This window comes from Podarcis liolepis (genome assembly GCF_965112155.1).
Source record: "Podarcis liolepis genome assembly, chromosome: 7".
Classification (NCBI taxonomy): Eukaryota; Metazoa; Chordata; class Lepidosauria; order Squamata; family Lacertidae; genus Podarcis; species Podarcis liolepis.
Genome location: NC_139561.1, coordinates 78,244,700 through 78,265,801, shown reverse-complemented (window position 1 = coordinate 78,265,801; position 21,102 = coordinate 78,244,700). Strand labels below are relative to the sequence as shown.

Sequence of the window (21,102 nt, the reverse complement as noted above, 5' to 3'; positions counted from 1 at the left end):
GTTTCTGTTGGGGAGAAGGATTAAGGGGTAGTTTGTGCTCTGTCTGTATTTATCTCAAGGAAAATTCCAAGTGTTGTGACACCGAACATCCTTTTCTCTGGCTTATGCACAAAGTGGGGGTGGGAGGTGGGTTCCTCAGGATATGTGTCACATTTTGGATTTGGGTGATTTTATACCTCAGTCCCAATGTGCAACCAGAGCTGCTCCCCCCGCCCCCTTGACCAGCATTTCATCACAGGTGTGCTTTGCAACATGCTTTTGACCCAAGAAAAGTGCCTTAGTGGTAGGTTCATTCTACTTTATTAGATATTTCGCAATGCTTCCCCAATTCTACCACATGATTGCTCCCCGGAGGGACCACAGTGCAACGAAAAGTGGTACAAAAATAAACCAGAACATTGGTGATATAAATAGTTAAGTGGTTTCACCAGGTAGTTACAGGATATGCACTGATTAGAAAGGAAGCTGTGTGATCGCCCTAGAACTTTTGCATGTACAAACGGTACTGAAAGCAAGATCATGTCAGACTGCCCTGGTAGTATCCTGAGCACAAGCCATCATGAATGCAGAATAAAAAATCATTTTAAAGCCCCCCCCCAAGTGGAATATGGATGCTCCTCTCCATTTGCTGTATTTTGCAATTAGCCTTCACAATGCCTAGATGGGACTGAATTGACCCTGGAGCTCAGAGTCGCCTTCCTGAGCTTGGAGGAGCCCTGAGTTTTGCTTGTGACCGACTGAGCTTTGCTCTGTGTATCTGGAATATATATATAATTGTAAAAAAAAAAACCATCCCATTGTAGATTTCCTAATAAATATAGTGTGTGTCAATGTGTGCTTGCAGTTGCCCATAGCTGCGCATTATTGGCACAGCTGAGTGAACTGTACAAACCTCACTAGCAGCATATGAAAACAAACAGACCTACCAATATGTTATGGGTTAACTGCTCTACTTGTGTATCCTGTTGGTTATGTGGAATATATACTTCTCTAACTACATGTTAATATGGCACCCCACCTCCCGAATCAGTCCAGGAGGAGTTCCCAGCTCAGCCTGAATATAAGCAAGACTCTTCTTTCAGCCAAGGGTCTTGTAGGGTATATGAAACACACGGAGCCTCATCCCATTTTTCCTACCAGGAGGGAGCAAGATGCCATTTGTTTTATTCATTTGTGCATATTCTCTCACACACCCATGCATACTTTCATGCAAAACCCAAGCATTCCAAATTTTATTCTGGATTACACTTCTCCTTTAAACCCTGTGTGGGTTCAAATGTTCTTTTACGAAAGGAAATGGCAAGTAGATCAAGGGGTGGGAAGCCGTACTCCTTGATTCTAAAACCGGTGCTTTTTTCTGGGGGGGGGACACAGGGGTACGTGTACCCCTAAACATTTTGTGAATCTAACGGAAGAAGAAAATATTTTTTTTTTAAAAAAATAGTTTCTTCTCTAGCCCAGTGAATCATCAGTTCCATTGCTATGCCCAATGGCGGCCTCATTTCCTGTCACGGTGTTCCCTGAGCCTCAGACGGAAGTGAGTGTTTAATGTGTGAAGTAGGAGTTGGAATCTAGCATGCTGATTGGTCAGTTTCATTGTTACCACCTCCAATGGCAGCTTCATTTCTGTTCCCGGTGTCTCCTGAGTCTCAGACAGAACCTCATGCCAGTGTGGAAGTTACTGTGAGTTGACAGCTGTGTAATATGAGGTAATCCATGTTCTTTGTACTTTTGTCCATTTACTGTATTTATTTTCCCCTATTTGAACTATAAAATGGTGGTTTTCTTGAGTCAAAATGAGAGTACCAAAAGATTTTTTTTCCAGAAAAAAGCATTGTCTAAAACAAATCAACAGACCTAACCCCAATCCCAGCCTCTGTGGGTTCAGTGCAACAGGGCAGCCAACAGGAGAGTGAAACAGAAGAGGCCCAAGTTGGAGACAAGGCCCAAAGCCCCATTGTCAAGGCTGCCTTTCCCCCCTGCATTGAGCTCCGGCTGCTTAGCATCACTGAACAACGAGGGTTCAGGGTTCTTGGTGGCAGTGTCTTCCACGCCTCGGCTCTCAGCTCCAGGTGCGGATGCCAGGTTCACGCCGGGTTGGCTTTGGGGCCTGGGCCGCTTGCATGGGATCTTCTTCTTGGGGCGTGGAGTGCCAGCTGCTGCTCCAGAAACGAGGACTGCTCCGGCAGGACTGCTGGTGGTGGCTGGTGCGTTGGCAGTGATCACAACAGGGGCACCTGCCTCCACCTTTCCTCCCGTGGTGGAGCCACTGGTGGCATGGCCTGGCTGGGGAGTGCTACCGTCAACGGTGACGTGCTCGCCACTGGCATCTCCGTGATTGCCACCGACGGCAAAGGTTTCGCTGCTAGTAGTAGTGTGGCCAGTGTGGTCCACATTGGTGTTTCCTGTGGTACCGGCAGCAGGAGAGTGAGCAGACCCATGTGGCCGGGTTTCACTTTCGTAGAACACACCTGAAGGGTGGGTGGCGGCCGAACCTTCACGGTTTGCCTCCTTACCAGCCATGAACTGCTGCCCAGTGCTGATGGCCTCTTCTTCTGCCTCACATTCTTCATACTCATCATCGTCATCGCTGGAAGCCACCACAACCATGTTGCCGGCGCTTGTTTCTGAGGAGGAAGAGGAGGTGGTGGTAGCAGTGGCAGAAGTGGCATTCTTCTTGGGGACCACGACGGGCACCAGCACAACAACACTGCCATGATTGCCAGAAGAGGTGGCGTTGGTGCCAGCGTTGCTCTCGTCCAAGTTTGTGGCAGCTGAGGAACTGCCTGCTGCCATGTCCTCAGAGTCTGCGGTGCCCGCGGGGGAGACGGTGTGGCCCTCTGTGTGATTACCAACGATATTCTCATTGACAACGTGTTCTCCTGCAGTCGTTGAGTGATTACGGTCGCCTTCATTGACCAAAGACTCACTCCCTTCCTTCTCATTGACCTTGTAGGCCGTCTCATTATCGACATGGCTCCCGGGAGACAGGTCTGCACCAGCGGGGACATGGGCAACCGCAACGCTGTCTTCATCCTCATCATCATAGATGCAGTCAGGATTTGGTGCAGTGCCAGATGGCGTGGGGGTGGCACACTCTGCCACCGTTGTGGTGTCAGCAGTGTCCGCAGGGACTATGCGCTGCGTCACCACGCCATCCACGATGCGGTCATTGCAGAGGTTGCCTTGGCAACACATGACGTCAGCGTTGTCCAGCTCTTGTACCAAAGCCAGGAGAGAGCTCTGGCACATGGCTGGGGAGGCGCAGCCTTTGAAGGTCACTAGGCCCAAATCCCTACCAGCTGCAGGTGAAGAAAAGAAAAGGGAACAGAGACAATTAGGCAAAAGGGTTTATTGCTCCCTACAAGGCTGTTGTGGTTACTCTCCCTGGGCGAGTGTGAACTGCAGCCCTTGTCGCACACCTTAAATCTCATATGACATGTGGCTGGAAAACGATTTGGAGAGCTCCTACAATTTCTTTTAGAGTGATTTAACCTTTGGGGGTGGGTTTTGTTGCCCAGTGCATGCAGCAGAACTTGCACACTAATCTCTTGAAACTGAAGCATCTTGTTCTTTTGGTGTACCTAAACATTTAGCTCTGCAGCCCATGGAACAACTCAGAGTTCTTCTTGTGCACCTTCTCCAGAGTGGCCCTAGGGGCCAATCCTCAGTGTCTGACTCACCCCCCCCCTTGCACTTTTTTGGACTGTAGTTAATGCAAAGGGTTGAAAAGACTTCTTCCCAGTGACTAAAAAGTTCCCATTTTATGCTCGTTGGGCAGCTCTCAGATGCTGGAGACAGGGACCCTAACACAGAAAGAGTAACAAGTCTTCAACCCCCACCCGACCTCAGACTACTACACCTTTGGATACGAGAAGGGGGGGGGGTGAGTGTCCTGCCCACTTTTGACTCTGGTTTTGCTGTTTCTGGAAGGAAACAAAAAAATGCTTGCCTCCTCTGCCTAACCAGAATGGCACTGGAAACTTAAGTGTAGGGAGTCTTGGAGATCAACACTCACCTTTACGGCTGTTGCCAATCCCCTCCAAGCACATGTTGTGGATGCCTGTGCATTGCACCTTGGAGATTGATTTTTTGGAGCACCCGGACCCAGAGCCATTGTCATCCACACAGCTATAGCATTCTAGCCCGTTCGTTGCCTGGCTTTGGACATGAAGATCTGAAAGGAGAGAGAAAAGTGAAAGAAACAGCCATGAGGCATACCTTTGTCGTAACAACCAGGAATCCTCCTGCCATTTGCACAAGCAGCAGGTTGTGGACTGGACTCGCTTCCAGCTACAAGGAGTGCATGTTATTTCCTTGCTGCAAGAGTGGACCTGGATGCCTATTTTCTACCAGACCAAGTTATTGCGTCAATTCACAAAGCCCTAAGCAATGGGCACAGAGTACCCAAAAGACTGCCTGATTCCTTTGTCAGTTTGCATTTCTTAGTGCAGAAGAAATCTTTCCTGTTCTGATTAATTCAGGAGGGTTCCGGAAGCTTCTCTGTGTGAAAAAAACAAGCAGAAGGTCCATGATGTTTAGGTTATTCCTTCAGAGAAGCTGAGTACAGCTGGCTGAAAATGGTTCTATTATCTCTTCTTCAAGGTCATGCTGACTATAAAAGAAGGAGGCTGGGTTTTACTTTCTCTTTCTATCTCTCTTCCTTCTGGTGTGGTGTTCTGTATATAGTGTTATGATTTAGACCTATTATAAGTTATTGTAAGTTTAAGTTAAGTCTGCTGCAACTGGACACTGCCAATCATGAATGTATTAGATTTGTGACCATTATGCTCATTTGCTTTCAGTAGCAGTAAAGCTCTGCTGGATGAAATACAGTTGCCTCTGGTCTATTTTTTGGGAATCCTGCAATGTGTTTAAGTTTTTAGTCTGCTAACTATACATTGGAGTTCTGCTCTGGATCAATACTGAGTAGAATTCAATGAGTAGAATTTATGCTGAGGATCACCAAGATACTCTAATGGAGCAGGCATGCTGCTGCGGTTTGGCTGACCTTTGCCAGTGACCAAGACTTCTGTCTTCACCAATAGAAGCCCAGCAGGAGCCACCCTTGCCTTCTCTGCCTGCCATGGTCCAGACAGAAATCACCAATGGATGTTCCGCCTTGTTTGGCCCAAAGAGACAATACATTCAAGGCTAGCTATACAAAAAACAACAAGACCAAGGTCACCTGTAGAATATACCAGTGTCCTAAGCATTTGACTGCATCCCTCATCTGTAGTCCTCTAGAAGTTGCTAGCAGCAAGATTGTTTATGTATGCAACAACAGCAGCAAGAATTTTATTAGCACAAGTATGGAAAAAAGAGAAAACACCAACAAAGGAAGAATGGCAAACCAAGCTTATGGACTACGTGAAACTGGCTAAGCTGACAGAGAGGATACATGAGAGAGAACACTGATTTCAAAAAAGAGTGGGAACCATTTATAAATTGTATAAAAAGACAGTATAAAGACTTGGACTCATTGGCAGGTTTTGACTAAACTTTCACAACTATATAAGAGGTCAAACCAGCAGGGTATAGAAATTGTTGAATAAATCAGTACAGAAATACGGGGGAAGCCAAAGGGGGGGGGAGAAATATGGATATATAAATTGTTTAATTAAGATTTGTGGAAAATTTGTTGTTATAATTTGAAAATTCAATAATTTTTTTTAAAAAAAAAATAGAAGTTGCTAGGCTACAACTCCTATCAGCCCTGAGCGTAGACCAGGTAGCCTGGCAGGGAAAAGGGGGCTAGAGGAAAGGACTTGCTCGTTCTCTCCTAACACCGGAACTCATGGACATCCAAAGGAACTGAAAACTGGAAGATTCAGAACAGGGAAAAGAAGGTTACTTCTTCATCCAGCGTATAGTTAAACTATGGAACTTGGTCCACCAAGAAGCAGTGATGGCCACCAAGTTGGATAGGTCTAAAAGAGGACTTTGTCCATGGAGTTTTCTTGGCAGGGATACTGGAGTGGCTTGCCGGTTCCTGCTCCAGGTGAGAGCTGGACCATAAAGAAGGCTGATTGCCGAAGAATTGATGCTTTTTAATTATGGTGCTGGAGGAGACTCTTAAGAGTCCATGGACTGCAAGAAGATCAAACCTATGCATTCTAAAGGAAATCAGCCGTGAGTGCTCACTGGAAGGAGAGATCCTGAAGCTGAGGATCCAATACTTTGGCCACCTCATGAGAAGAGAAGACTCCCTGGAAAAGACCCTGATGTTGGGAAAGATAGAGGGCACAAGGAGAAGGGGACAACAGAGGACGAGAAGGTTGGACAGTGTTCTCAAAGCTACCAACAGGAGTTTGACCAAACTGCGGGAAGCAGTGGAAGACAGGAGTGCCTGGCATGCTCTGGTCTATGGGGTCATGAAGAGTCGGACATGACTAAATGACTAAACAACAACAACACAACAAAAAGAAGACTGGAGAAATCCATGGAGCAAAAGGAAATCAATGACGACTAGCTATGATGGCTGTGCTCTACCAAGAACATTGGGAGGACACAAGGCCACACCACCACTGTTGCAGATGTATGAGATAAGGACTGAGGGTGGCTTAGCATGCTGGGGAACCCACTGTCACAAGAAAACAAATTGATCCTATACCGTACAATTCTATATCTGATGCCCGGCTATCAAGTTTAGTAGTTACCTGGGTTGAAGGTATTGCAGAGGGCTGTTGAGCAGCAGCTGGCGTGGATGGTACGGTCTGCAGAGTGGAAGCTCAAGGTCTCCTGGCACCGTGGGAGGTTGGTGCAGCCCTTCATCTTCATGTTGTCATATGGACCTGCAGGCATAATTGACAGTGAAAGACATAAGACACTGCAGAACCCATCATGGAGGAGGGGAAGTCTATCAGTGGCTGATGGTCATGGTGGCTATGTTCTGCAGTAATGCTTCTGAACAGCAGTTGCTGGAAACATCAGGAGGGGACAGGGCTGCCTTGTGGTTGAGTCCTGCTTGCAAGCTTCCCACAGGCCTCTGGTTGGCCATGGTGATCCAGCAGACTCTTATCCCCAGTTGCCAGGTTTCTCTCCTTTGTGTCTCCTCCCACATCTCCACGGGTCCCTCCCATCATCACCTCCCTCTTCCGAAAAACACCTCACCTCTTTCCCTCCCCCACACATCCTGCACTGCCTACCGCCCCCACCACCACCAACTCACCCAGTTTTCCGGTGACGGCAAGATCCAAACACTGGTCCTGATCCCCAGCACAGCTGATCTGAGTGCGAGAAGCTTCGGGGCACCAGGCTCCTTGGGTGGCACAGCTGTGGCAGCGCATGTGATTAACAGGGGCAGGATGGGAGACTGGGGGGAGACAGGAAGTGGGGGTTAGCATGTGCTTAGGGAGGGAGAGCACAGTGAGATGGCAAAGGAGGGCAGGGGGGATGGCATCCTATGGACAATCAGCAAAGGAACCTGGGAGTGTTTTTTATTTAAAAAAACGACTTTCTTTATTTCATTTAAATCCTACCTTTCCTCCAAGGAGCTCAAGGCAGTTAATGAACTGAACAGAGCGAAAGGTTATGAGTCACGGGGGCGCAGAGATTGTGTGAATGAATTTAAGTGCTTAGCTTATATTTTCAGTTGCTATTTTGTGAATGTTTTTAATATTTATAGATTCTAAATGCCTCATTGATTTGTTAATCACATGACTTGCCGTAATTGTGAGGTATAGCTTATTTTTTTAGTTGATGTTTTAAGGTTTTTTTTTAATAGATTGCAACTGTTTTATTGATAATTCGTTAATTGTTTTATATGATGTATGCTGTATTCGCGATGTGATATTATGATTTATTATGTTACGGTTATTTATTGATTGTATGCCACTTTGAGATTCATTTGAATGAAAAGCGGAATAGAAATACAATCCATCAATCAATCAATCAATCAATCAATCAAACAAACAAACAAACAAACAAACAAACAAACAATCCCCATTCTATCCTCACAACAACCATGAGAGGTAGGCCAGGATGAGAGTGAGTTGATTGCCCCAAGGTGAGCTTCATAGCTGAGTGTGGTGTCGAACCCTGGCCAAAGTCCTGGTCCAACATGCTAACCACTTTGCAAGCAAGGCAAGGAATGCAAACTTCACCCTTGTCATATTTATTCATCGCATGCATACAGTCGAACAAGTTCCTACACACCTCAAGAGAAAACAGGTAACAATGGTGGACCTCTAGGTAACTCTCTCGGAAATTTCATGTATCATCTCAATACGCTTTCAGCCTCCCTCAAAATCCACCCCACCCCCCAAAAAATTTCAACCTGGTTTCATTTTGGTTGCCGACAGCCACACGACTTACCAAAGTAGGTCTCATTGTTACAGCCATCCTCAGCACAGTAGCGTGCCTGGTACGAAAGAGACATGAGGTGAGAGTTGAGGGAGATGGATTCGTGGGGAAACAGCTGGGGGGCACAGCCTTTCCTCACCGACTGGAATTCCAGGAAGCCTGGACAGGGAAAGAAATAATGTTGTAGTTAACGCAGCATCTCACAAACTGGAACCTGAGCCCAGTTTTCCTTTTGCTGTATGAAACCCAGAGGTACCTTTCATTTCATTCCCACACTACTATATATTAGGGCAAATCAAGCAGGGGAACTCTCAGAAGTGTCTCTTTGTGAGTCAGGCTGGGCCGAGAAGGGCCCAGCCTTAAGCCTGCTATGGTCACACTCCAAGAAAGGTCTACTTGACCTGACCATTGGGCATCACTACCACCTCCACCTCTGCTGACCCACTTCTGCTGCCCATTGACACTTCTGCGAACCATGGATTTTCCCCAAGCTTGCCGATAGCTTGCTCTTGTTTCTCATCGCCTCTTTTCACTACAATCCTGTTGGGGGCCCATGAACTACAACCCCCAAATTTGGGGTCCTCTGCAAACCTGTGCCAAAGTTTTGCAGGGTTTTTTCGGGGGGCAGCAACCCCCCACATTTTGTAGCACCCCACAAACTGAGTAGCTGATATGTCAAGCATGGGGTTCCTACTTAACATTAATTACGAACCCCAAAGTTTGGGATTCCTGTTGGCACTCACAACTTGAGTTTTCTATTGCAAGGAGAGACACACACACACATGCTCAGCTCCCAGAACAATTGGCAGGCTTCAGGATAGGTTAGTTAGTATTGTTTTCTCGTGCCCCAACCTCAAATTTGCCCAGAAAGCATGGTGATGGCATGGTGATAAAGGCAAGACCTGAAACTTCAGATTTCCTCTACTACGCCCTCTAACAGCAACATTCTGGCCACCCCAACACCAGACTTTTTACTGTTGATCACCAAGCTCAATATGAGGAAGAGTTCTGTGAAGCTCGAAAGCTAGCTCACTGGTTTGTGACTTTATTTAGCCCCGATCACAACATTAGAACGCTGTTCTAATCTGTTTGTTTTTAGAACAAATGTGTTTTTTTGTGTATGGATGACCCACAGTCCTTACAAAACAAACAAGAAGTACGCATGACCACCGCTAAAAATGATGCTTACCGACATAAGCCTTTCGGACAGATGTTGAGCAGCTGGCTGAAGGATCTTCGCACGTCACGTTCTCTCCTAAGCAATCGTACTCACCGTGACATGTGTTGCATTGCAAGGAAAAGGCTGGAAGAGGACGGAGAGAAATTGGTCAGGTCTAAGGCTGCTTCTTCCACTCCGCCCTTTAGCATCTGCGCAACAGGCAGATATTCACCAGGTGTGCTTTCCCCCCAATATGGGGAGGCTTTGGGCTCATCCATACTTTTGTTTGACTTTTACTTTGATGCATACTGATAAATTCCCCCAGATCCAGAATTGTAGAGTTGAAAGGGACCACGAGGGTCATCTAGTCCAACCCCCTGCAATGCAGGAATCTTTTGTCGAATGTGGGGCTTGAACCCACGACCCGGAGATTAAGAGTCTCATGTTTGTGGGTCGAAGCCTTTGCGAGGGAAAACTGTGCCTGTTGGATGCCATCTGCTGGCTGCTCAGCTGTGGAACTGAGTTACGCAACGAGGAGCACGTTGGGAATATGTCATGCAGGCTCATCAGATTTTAATCTTTCTCATTGCACACCACGAGTATCACTTCCACAGTTCTTTGCATAATGGATTTCGCTTGCATCACGTGCAGTTTAAAATAAATAAGCAAGAGTCGGCAAGTGCAAAGTGCTCATCTCTCCAAGATTTTTATTCCGGGACTGATATTGCAGGGTGTGTGTCGGTCAACAGCAGGCACTGTAATCCTTAGCTGGCACCCAATGAACATCAAATGACTGCATTGAACCTCTGTGGAATGCCTTTGTGGAATGGTCTGAAAAGTGACAAGAAAATGCTATCCCAGAAAGCATGGGATAACCATCCCGCTTTATGTAACCTCCCCACGTTCAAATCAGAATGAATGCTGAATAAATAATAATAATAGTAATAATAATAGTAATAATAATAATAATAGTAGTAGTAGTAGTAATAGTAATAATAATAATTTATTATTTGTACCCCGCCCATCTGGCTGGGTTTCCCCAGCCACTCTGGGCAGCTTCCAACAAAGATGAAAGATACACTAAAATGTCACATATTAAAAACTTCCCTGAACAGGGCTGCCTTCAGATGTCTTCTAAATGTCAGGTAGATGTTTATCGCTTTGACATCTGATGGAAGGGCGTTCCACAGGGCGGGTGCCACTACCGAGAAGGCCCTCTGCCTGGTTCCCTGTAACTTGGCCTCTCGCAGTGAGGGAACCACCAGAAGGCCCTCGGAGCTGGACCTCAGTGTCCGGGCAGAACGATGGGGGAGGAGACGCTCCTTCAGATATACTGGACCGAGGCCGTTTAGGGCTTTAAAGGTCAGCTCCAACACTTTGAATTGTGCTCGGAAACGTACTGGGAGCCAATGTAGGTCTTTCAAGACCGGTGTTATATGGTCTCGGCGGCCGCTCCCAGTCACCAGTCTAGCTGCCGCATTCTGGATTAGTTGTAGTTTCCGGGTCACCTTCAAAGGTAGCCCCACGTAGAGTGCATTGCAGTAGTCCAAGCGGGAGATAACCAGAGCATGTACCACTCTGGCGAGACAGTCTGCAGGCAGATAGGGTCTCAGCCTACGTACCAGATGGAGCTGGTAAACAGCTGCCCTGAATACAGATTTGACCTGTGCCTCCATGGACAGCTGTGAGTCCAAAATGATCGGCTGCGCACCTGGTCCTTCAGGGGCACAGTTACCCCATTCAGGACCAGGGAATCCTCCACACCTGCTTGCCTCCTGTCCCCCAAAAACAGTACTTCTGTCTTGTCAGGATTCAACCTCAATCTGTTAGCCGCCATCCATCCTCCAACCGTTTCCAGGCACTCACACAGGACCTTCACCGCCTTCACTGGTTCTGATTTAAAAGAGAGCTAGAGCTGGGTATCATCCGCATACTGATGAACACCCAGCCCAAACCTCCTGATGATCTCTCCCAGTGGCTGCATGTAAATGTTGAAAAGCATGGGGGAGAGGACAGAACCCTGAGGCACCCCACAAGTGAGAGCCCAGGGGTCTGAACACTCATCCCCCACCACCACTTTCTGAACACGGCCCAGGAGGAAGGAGCGGAACCACTGTATGACAGTGCCCCCAGCTCCCAGCCCCTCAAGACGGTCCAGAAGGATGTTATGGTCGATTGTATCAAATGCCGCTGAGAGATCCAGCAGAACTAGGAAACTGCTCTCACCTTTGTCCCTAGCCCGCCGGAGATCATCAACCAGTGTGACCAAGGCAGTTTCAGTCCCATGATGAGGCCTGAATCCCGACTGGACGGGATCCAAATGGTCCGCTTCTTCCAGGCGTGCCTGGAGTTGTTCAGCAACCACTCGCTCAAGCACCTTGCCCAAGAATGGAAGATTTGAGACTGGGCGATAGTTGGCCATCGTGGCCGCATCTAAAGATGGTTTTTTAAGAAGCGGTTTAATAACCGCGTCTTTCAGCAGGTCACGGAGGGAAGCATTCACCACCCCACGAAGCCCATCTCCCAGTCCTTCCCGGCTAGCTTTTATAAGCCAGGATGGGCAAGGATCCAGGAGACAGGTGGTTGGCTTCACTCGTCCAAGCAGCCTGTCCACATCCTCGGAGGTAACAGATTGGAATTGATCCCACACAACTTGACTAGACAGGACTCTAGCACTCTCCCGCCCTGGCCCTGCTCTCCCTGGAGTCTACTTCTTCCTGAATCTGAGCGATTTTATCTGCAAAAAACTTTGCAAAATCATTGCAGGAGATCATGTGGCCCGTACTGCGCCCCAATGTCGCAGGTGGGTCCGCTAAATTGTGAACCACCTGAAAAAGTCTCCTGCTGCTGTTTTCTGCAGATGCAATAGAGGCGGCGAAGAAAGTCTTCTTCGCCGTCGCTATCGCCACTTGGTAGGCTCAACGTTGAGCTCTAACCTGTGTCCGGTCAGAATCGGAAAGAGTTATCTGCCACCGGCGCTCTAGCCGTCTCAACAATTGTTTCATTGCCCTAAGATCCATGGAAAACCACGGGGCTCTCCGGGCTCCATGCAATCGGAGAGGGCGCTTCGGAGCCAAACAGTCAATAGCCCTGGTTAACTCCACATTCCAGCGGGCCACCAGGGAATTGGCTGAAAGGCCATCAACATGGGATAGAGCATCCCCTACCACTCTCTGGAAACCATTTGGATCCATTAAGTGGCGGGGGTGGACCATCTAAATCGGTCCCACCTCCCTGCAGAGGGGATGGGTCGCAGAGAAGTCCACTTGCACCAGGAAGTGATCTGACCATGGCACTTCTTTCATTTCGCTTTTACTTAGTGTCAGAACACCAACATCCATAGAGGTAAACACCAGGTCCAAGGCATGTCCGCGGCTATGGGTTGGGCCAGACTTATTCAGGGACAGCCCCATGGAGGCCATGCTTTCCACGAAGTCCCAAGCGGCCCCTTGTAAGGTCGTGTTGGCATAGATGTTAAAATCCCCTAGGACAACCAAGCTAGGTGTCTCCAGGAGAACATCCGCCACAACCTGAAGCAGCTCGGGAAGGGAATCCTTGGTGCAGTGGGGAGGTCAGTATACCAAAAGGAATCCTGTACTGCCCCTATTGCCCAACTTCCAGAACATGCACTCGGAAAACTGGGTCTTCCCAATAGGACACCTGGTGCAAACTAATGACTTCCTAAAAATCACTGCAACCCCCCCCTCCCCGCCCACATGACCTGGGTTGCTGTGCGTAAGAGAAACCTGGTGGACAAGCAGCGGCAAGGACAGGCCCATCTGCTTCATCCAACCAAGTCTCTGTTACACATGCCAGGTCAAGTCCTCCATCCATGACATGATCAAGTCATGGATGGCAGTGGTCTTATGAATCATTGACCTGGCATTGCACAGCAACACTTTCAGGTCATGTGGGTATCCCTTGCTGATTCTAGGATCCATCCGGTCAGGACCAGACCCGGAGGCAGGGATAGTCCTCAGACAACGACTAAACCTGCCTCCTCTGTAATGACATGGTCTGATCTTAGCGTAACTCCTCCTCCTACCTGTGATCACGGAGATCGGTTGTCCCAGTGCATTCCCCCCTGTGGAACATACCCCAGCCATTTTGTTGGCTGGGACCTACTCCCCAGCAGCCCTGACCCCTCCCCTTAAGAACAAAATAACACCTTAAAAAAAACAAATAAAACAATACAAACAAAAAACAATAAAAAATACAAAAACATAAAATCAAACAAATTCCCAGGCCCAATAAACATCTATCCCACACCCCCACATACAAAAAAATTCAAAAGAACTTTTTTAAAACATTTTAAAAGTTTTAGTTGGCAGGTGTCTAGGTTCTCCATAAAATGGCATCTCCTCCATGGAATCCTGGGAGCTGCATTTTCTTATAGGTGCTGAGAGCTCTCAGGAGACCCCAGGGTTGCAGTCTCCTGGGAAGAAGTGTTTATTGTTAAACTGTTCTGGGAATTGTAGTTCTGGGGGTGGAATAAAGGTCTCTAACAACTCTCAGCATCAGTGCTATTTTTCTAGAAAATGAGGTGCTGGAGCTCAGCATGAACCCTTGTTCCCATATAATAGCAATGGCAGTTCCAGTGAGTTCCGGCTGGGGAAAAAAGCCCTGCTTGGCACACTTAACAAACTACAGTTCTCAGGATTATTTGGTGGAAGCCAGGACTGTTTAAAGTCATTGGTTGTGTGCATGAGTCCCCCAGTTCAGTAGGACTTACTTCAGAATAAACACCCAGTGCAGGAAGATATTAAAGAGAAATTAATCCCCACATAGTGTACTTTTAACATGCAGCTTTGGAAATTTTGGGAGCAGAAACATGGCAAAGGCAGGCTCCCCCTTCCTTCTCAGTTAGAGAGGGTGGGCATGGAGAAAGGGGGGCACTCAAGATACTTGAAGCAACAGACACACACCATCCCTGACCATTAGCCATGCCAGCTGAGGCTGATGGGAGTTTTGGTCCAAAAACATCTGGAAGACACCAGGTTCCTTGTTTCTGCTATAGTGGCTCCTCCCATGAGGACTAGAAACTTCATCTCCTTTTTGTTGTTGTTGTTGTTTCAAAGATTAGGCTCCTATTTTTAAAGACAACAACAACAAGAACAAAAGAGAATAAGTTTCTGGGACACATGTTTATGGGATGCATGGAACCGCACCCCACATAATTATTCTGGTCTCCAGAATTCCTGGACCAGAGAACCCAGGAAGCCAGAGGATCACGTTGTTTGCTAATTGTCCTCTTTCCGTCATAAGGTGTTTTGTAAAATCCCTGTCCGTGGAGGAGGAGGAGGAGGCACCTTCTGGGTGTTTATGTCAAATTTGGGACAAGTCATTCTCAGGGTGGGACTTCCCCACGCTGCCTCCCAGTCCTCTCTCTCTCCCTCCCTCCCTCTCCTTGCTACAAAAGCTACAGAAACATTAAGGTGGCGGGTGGAATTGGGGAAGGAACTGTGGGGAGTGAGAGGGAAGGAAGTGAAGATTGCCCAGACTGAAAGACTGGGGGGGGGGGGAGGAAAGCTCCCAGGCAAGAACTAGGAAGGTCTGCCATTTTCTGTGCAGTGGCTAGGATTAAGTGCTGTCTTTGGCTAGAGAAAATATAAGGTATTTGTGCACTGTTGTTGTTTTTTTGCATTTTAGTTACCTGGTTGCTGATTCTTGCCTCCCTTGTTTTTGATGCTGTTGCTGTTACAATCATCTGTATTTTATTACGTATTTATTATAATTCTATAATAATAGTCCTGCATAGGACTAGATGTCCCTTGGGATCTTTCCAATTCTACAGATCATAGAATCACAGCATTATAGAGTTGGAACGATCCTGACGATCGTCTAGTCCAACCTGAATATGCAGCTGTCCCATACGGGGATCAAACCTGCAACCTTGGCGTTCTCAGCACCATGTTCTAACCAACTGAGCTATCCCATGATTCTAACTCTTTCAGTATTTATGAGGTATAGTTGCGTGTTGACATTTGGGTTCTGTGTTGCAAACTGCCCTGTGGTCCTCAGACAAAGGGGGTCTAAAAATTTAGTTAATTAATAAGCTGCCTTAGACTGAGACAGACCTTAGGGTCCATCTTGCTCAGTATTGTCTACACTGAGTGACAGCTGCTCTCCAGGATTTCAGCTCTCTAGCTCTACCTGGAAATGCTGGGAATTTAACTTTGGACCTCCTGCATGCAAAAAGATGCTCTGATCTCATGCTGTGGTTTTTCTCCTGTAAAGGCTGGTCCTCAATAGCACAATTAAAGAACTTTGAACTTTGCTGGAGAAGCAGGTCAGTCTCAATGCAAGAAGCCTCATTTCATGATTTAGCTTGTCCACCTCATTGCTGCAGCAGCCTGGAGTGAACTGCATCTCTTTAGCCTTGGTTCACTTAGTAAGGGTTGCCAGCAGACTGGAAAAGCAACAAAGCAGTGAGGTCATAGCTCCTTAAGGGAGATTTGAATTGCAGGAATCCACGTCTGCACTAGCTACATTTCAAGCACTATTATACCACTTAAAACAGTCCTGTCTTCCCCTGCAGATCCCTGGGAGCTGTAGTTTGTGTCCAAAGTGCTGAGAGCTGTTAGGTGGCCCATATTCCCTTCATGGAGCTACCATTCCCAGAGTAGTTTAACCATCCATCCCGCTTCCCAGGTAACTCTGGGAATTTAAATGCATTTAAGTGCAGATGATGCCAAACTCTACTTGGCTAGAACTAAACAATATCAAGGGGCAACTGCTGTAGATCCAACCGCTGTTACAGGAGCAGCTACCATGGAGGGAATATTTTGGGCATCTCTGCATTACAGACTTACAGGACAATCCCATCCATCACTGAAATATCTTGTAGCAGGAAAAGCATGCCAAATGTAAGATTTAAGATGACGTCAAAAGGATAAAAAAGCAGGACTGACGAAAAAGCGCTCGTGATCCTGCAATATCAAACCTGCCCCCAGAGATGGATGAACCATTAAGCAAAATGAGCATGTGCTACAGTATCAAGGGAAGGGGGGCACCACATAAATTTTCCACTGTCAGTTTTTCTGTGGACCCACAACTCTGCTTTTCAGTTTACAAATTCTGAGAGAAAATTCATCTCTATTAATTAAAGCACAAAATTTGGCTGTAAACTAGTAAATAAATTGTTCGTATCATGGAATAAAGTGGAAGTATACAAAAACAAACATTATTTTCCATCTTTCTCTAGGTTTCCTTTCAAGAAATAAAAATATATTTTACGGTTTGTTATTGTTTATGTTTTAAATCAGATATATATGGGGGCAACCGAAACCTTTAAAGTGCCTGGGGCCTCTAAAGGTCTTAATCCGGCCTTGCCTGCACCGCTGAAAGCTGAACTAATTATAAAAATTAATAATAATAACAACAATAGTATTTCCTATCAATCCATCTTTAGTTTACCTTGGTAGAAGAGAGCAGGTAGCAGCAAAATTGCCCAAGTCTTGGCCATCTTGAAACAGCTCTAAGCTCCTTGCTGTGTCCTGAGCCCCTGTCTCTGACCTGCTGCCTGGCACTGCCTTTAATAACCTCCTAAATACTCCCACCCAATCCTGCCCTTCCATAAGGACCAGCCCCAAACAAAGGTGCCACTTTGAACTCCCAATTGGTCCCAGGCTGGGCTCTGCTGCTTTCACAATGGCTGGGAGGGGACAGTGCAAAGGAGGGTTGCCAGGCACGTGAGCGAAAAGCGTGGCACCAGAGGACACGTTGGACCGGACCCACCTGGTATCAAGGTGAGTCACAGGCCAGGATTTCAGGAGGAGATGTTTGGAGCATCCCAAAGGATGGATGGGAAGGCGGGGATGTGTCAGGCTTCAGGAATCCAGCCAGTCGGGTTGGGATGGGAGGGAAAGCTGGAGGAAAGGATACAAAAAGCAACAGAGGGAGAAACTGAAGCAGGGAGAAAGAGAAAGGCAATCAGAACATAAGAAGAGACTGTCGGATCAGACCAGTGACCCACCTGGTTCAGCATCCTGTTCTCATATTGGCCAACCAGATACCTGGGGAAAACCCACAAAACAAGACCCTAGCACTCTTCCCTCCTGTGGTTTCCAGCAGCTGGTATTCAAAAGCATTCCTGCCTCCGACTGCGGCTAGCAGCCATTGACAGCCCTTTCCTCCATGAATGTGTCCAGTCCTCTTTGAAAGCCATCCAAATTCATGGCCATCACCACCTCTCATGGGAGCAAGTTCCAAAGCTGAACTATGCACTGTGTGCTTCGTTTTATCTGTCCTGAATCTATGAAGAGAAGCAATGAGAAGCAAGGCCCAGATTCTCCAACATCATTCACCACTAGACAACAGTTTTCTTTTGAGGAAGAGCTATAGCTCAGTAGTCTTGCAAGCAGGAGAGCCCAAATTAAATTCCCTGCATGTCCAAGTAGAGTGGGAAGAAGCTCCCTGTATGACACCCTGGAGAGGTGCTGTTGGCGAGTGTAGATGTTAATGAGCTGCATGGAGCAAAACATTGACTCGGTATAAGGCAGATTTCTATGTCCCATGAGGAAGTCTAACTTCAGGCAACCAGGATGCTGTGTCTTGAAACACAATCAAGTGCATTGTACAGTGGCTTCCCTCTGAATCTGCAGAACCTGCTGCCATTCAAGAAGTGTAGCTCATCATCCCAAGGCATCTGAGTTCCAGAGATAAAAACTGAACCGCTCAAACACTGAGGTTGAACAGTTAGAATTATTACAGCTGTTGAGAAGATGAATGTCAAAATCTTGGGGCGTTGATTTACCTCTGGTGGGAATGTCTGAAAGAGGTTTTTGCAATCCTTTCAAATCTCTTCCACAGAGTTATGGAAATAGAACTGGGATTAGTTTTGCTGATTTACAGGGTGCAATAAGTAAGAGTTTGATAAACCACCTTCTCACAGCAGTGTCCACAGAGCTCTATTTACATTGGAAAGATCCATACAGATGTACTATCCACAAGTGGTATGATACTTTGGCATCCAACCAAGTCATCTCATTTGCGTAAGGACCTTCTGCTCCATAGCGGAACTTGCCCTCCTTATTTTCTCCTTATGCCCCCCTCAAATCTGCTCCAGAAGGTTGGGGTGACCCCAGAATAGATGGGGGTGCACAGAGGGAAGAGAGGGTGGGGAATCTTCCATTGCACAGGCAGAAGCCCTTGCAGGAATGAGATTACGTTTCTGGACACAACCCAGATTTCACCACTGCAATGAGATGTACTGGATTTCTATTTAAACTGTAGTAGGCATTTCTAAATGTGTAGCAGTCCATATATAAATTAGTCAATAGTGCAAATTTTAGACCAAGGTTTGGTTTGGTTTTCTTCCCTTTTTTGGTGATTCCTCTCTCACTCGGGAATTTTGTATGGGCCACTCTTGGGGGGAGGGGGGATACTTTTGTAGCTCTCCAGTCCTTGTTTTTATCTGCCTGACAAAGGACTCCCAAATAGAAGAGGGAGAAACACTGATCTAAGCCAGCAAAGTTGGATCCTTTGCAGACAACCTCTTTGTTGAATATTCATTCTAATTTGTTTCCACAGAGTTTGCGGGGAGCTTAGATGATGTGGGCTATCCACTGAACATCTATCCCAATTTATTTGTAGAGAAGTAAGATGGCATGGCCTCAAGCACACTTTAAATTGTATTCTCCCATCACCCTACTTACTACAAAAAAACCCCACACGTTTTTGAGTGGGGAACAGCAGGTTTGCTGCCCAAGGGCTCCAAATTAGCTTTAAATGTGCAACCAAAGTTTGCTGGGATGTGACTGAATCTCATCTGGATATAGTGGCCTCATAGCAATGGCCTTAGAGGTCTGCTTGGATCCTGGTGTGGAGGTGGGAATTGGTCTCATCCCAGGCTCTCTTCCAAGTTCCTGGAAGGCTGTGTGGTCGAGTGGTTGGAAGTCGCAATCATACAGACTCCTTCTCCCACCTCTGAGATTGGCCAGATCCTGACTCATTAAAGAAGGAGGGTTGAGATGACTGAGCCTTCTCAGACTTCTCTTGCAAGAGAGGCATCTCTGGACCCAACACGAGTCTGTTCTCTGCTTGGATTGGGTGTGCCTGACTTTCCCAAGTTCTCTTCAATAAATAAGCCTGTCCAAGGGAACACACAGATTGACTGTGGGGCAGTCCAGGGCACATGGCAAGGAAGGTGAGCATCAAGCGAGGAGGAGGGAGGGGCAGCGAATGCTTTAGCAATGCAGATTGATAGGGCGGTGATGACTAAAGGATTGCAAGAAGAATAGTTTTGCCACTTTCCTTCCCCCAGCAGAAAGGAGTCCTGAACTTTTAACACTGGCAGGAATTCAACAGGGGAAGCTGTACTCCGTTTCTGCCCTTACCATGCTGGGAAATGCTTAACCTGTTGGATTTGTTGTTGTTGTTGTTTTTCATCTGCTTGCAATAAATGCGCAGCAATCTGCTAGGGGAAAGGAAAGGAAAAGAGAAAGGAGGTTGCATGTAATAGGGATTAGAAGCATGCTCTCTGTCTGGCTTTTGAAGACCCCCTCAGGCAAGGGAATTGCTTTCTGCCATGGGCTTAGGAAAGCAAGCTGTGCCAGTTAGTGAATTATAGAGCTGGACGGGCGTTCATGGCCCATCCCTTGCTGAAAAGGCAAGGCCGTTTGTGCACTATCAGGTCTCCTACAAATCCACCTATTCACTCCTCTAGTTCAGGGATGGGCGGGAGGGAGAGCAGGTTTTCCTGGTAGATCTCTGGGTGATTTGCATGTGTTTCTGACTCTCAGTTGATTGTAACAGGGGAAACAAGAAACAGCCACCTTTCCCCCAAAGACTACAAATCCAGAGTGAAGTCCCTAAGATGATTGGATGGTGCCTTGTACACCTCCTTTTGGCAACTGCTGCAGCTGCCAGAGCCACTCCCCCCCCATTCCTCTGCACCTCTCCCTCTGTCTCAGGTACCCATCCTTTCATTCGTAGGGACAGCAGCCGTCCAGCCCCTCCTAGCTTGCTTCCGAGGTGGGCAGGGGGAGCAATGACCACTCTGCAGCAGCAGCAGCAAAGTCATCAAGGCTCTCTGTTTTAACCTTCTCCCTTCTGCCTTCTAGGAAGGACCAGGTGAGGTCCTCTAAGAGAGGCAGTCTAGGTGGCAGAGCTGTAGCTAGGTGATCTTGCGCCCCTGGCAGAACTGTCCAGATTACACTCCCTAGCCACAGACAAATTAGCTCTTCGTTCCGCCTCTCCTCCAACCCCCAATTCAATTTGGCTTCGGCTGTCCCCTGGAAAGTTGCATTGTGATTGGCTGAAACGTCGTGAGTCTAAGTACACAATGTGAAATAGTGTGTATTTTGAGTTTGTGAAATTTAAAGAAAAAAGGAATGTGGCAAGGAAAAAAAATAGGGGGAAGCAGGGCCCTCACTTATCATATAAAGACTCTCTATTTAAAACCTTTTCTTATGAGGCAATAATCGGTATTTTTATTTATAGACATAAAAAGGTAAAGATAAAGGGACCCCTGACCATTAGATCCAGTCATAGCCGACACTGGGGTTGCAGCACTCATCTCGCTTTATTGGCCAAGGGAGCCAGCATACAGCTTCCAGGTCATGTGGCCAGCATGACTAAGCCGCTTCTGGCAAACCAGTGCAGTGCACAGAGACGCCGTTTACCTTCCTGCCGGAGCA

The 21,102-nt window shown here is 47.2% G+C and overlaps 1 protein-coding gene across 1 annotated transcript; it reads right to left on the bottom strand.

Annotated features, from left to right (window-relative positions):
- Nucleotides 1-284: 284 nt before the first annotated feature.
- On the bottom strand, nt 285-17,038 carry LOC310712437 (uncharacterized protein). Its single transcript, XM_083515477.1, has 7 exons — nt 16,880-17,038; nt 9,494-9,607; nt 8,317-8,463; nt 7,172-7,315; nt 6,660-6,794; nt 4,019-4,177; nt 285-3,302 (listed from the first exon to the last, which is right to left on the bottom strand). Exons 1-7 carry the CDS (start codon nt 16,926-16,928, stop codon nt 1,885-1,887), a joined length of 2,166 nt encoding a protein of 721 aa, XP_083371603.1. The 5' UTR covers nt 16,929-17,038; the 3' UTR covers nt 285-1,884.
- Nucleotides 17,039-21,102: the final 4,064 nt, after the last annotated feature.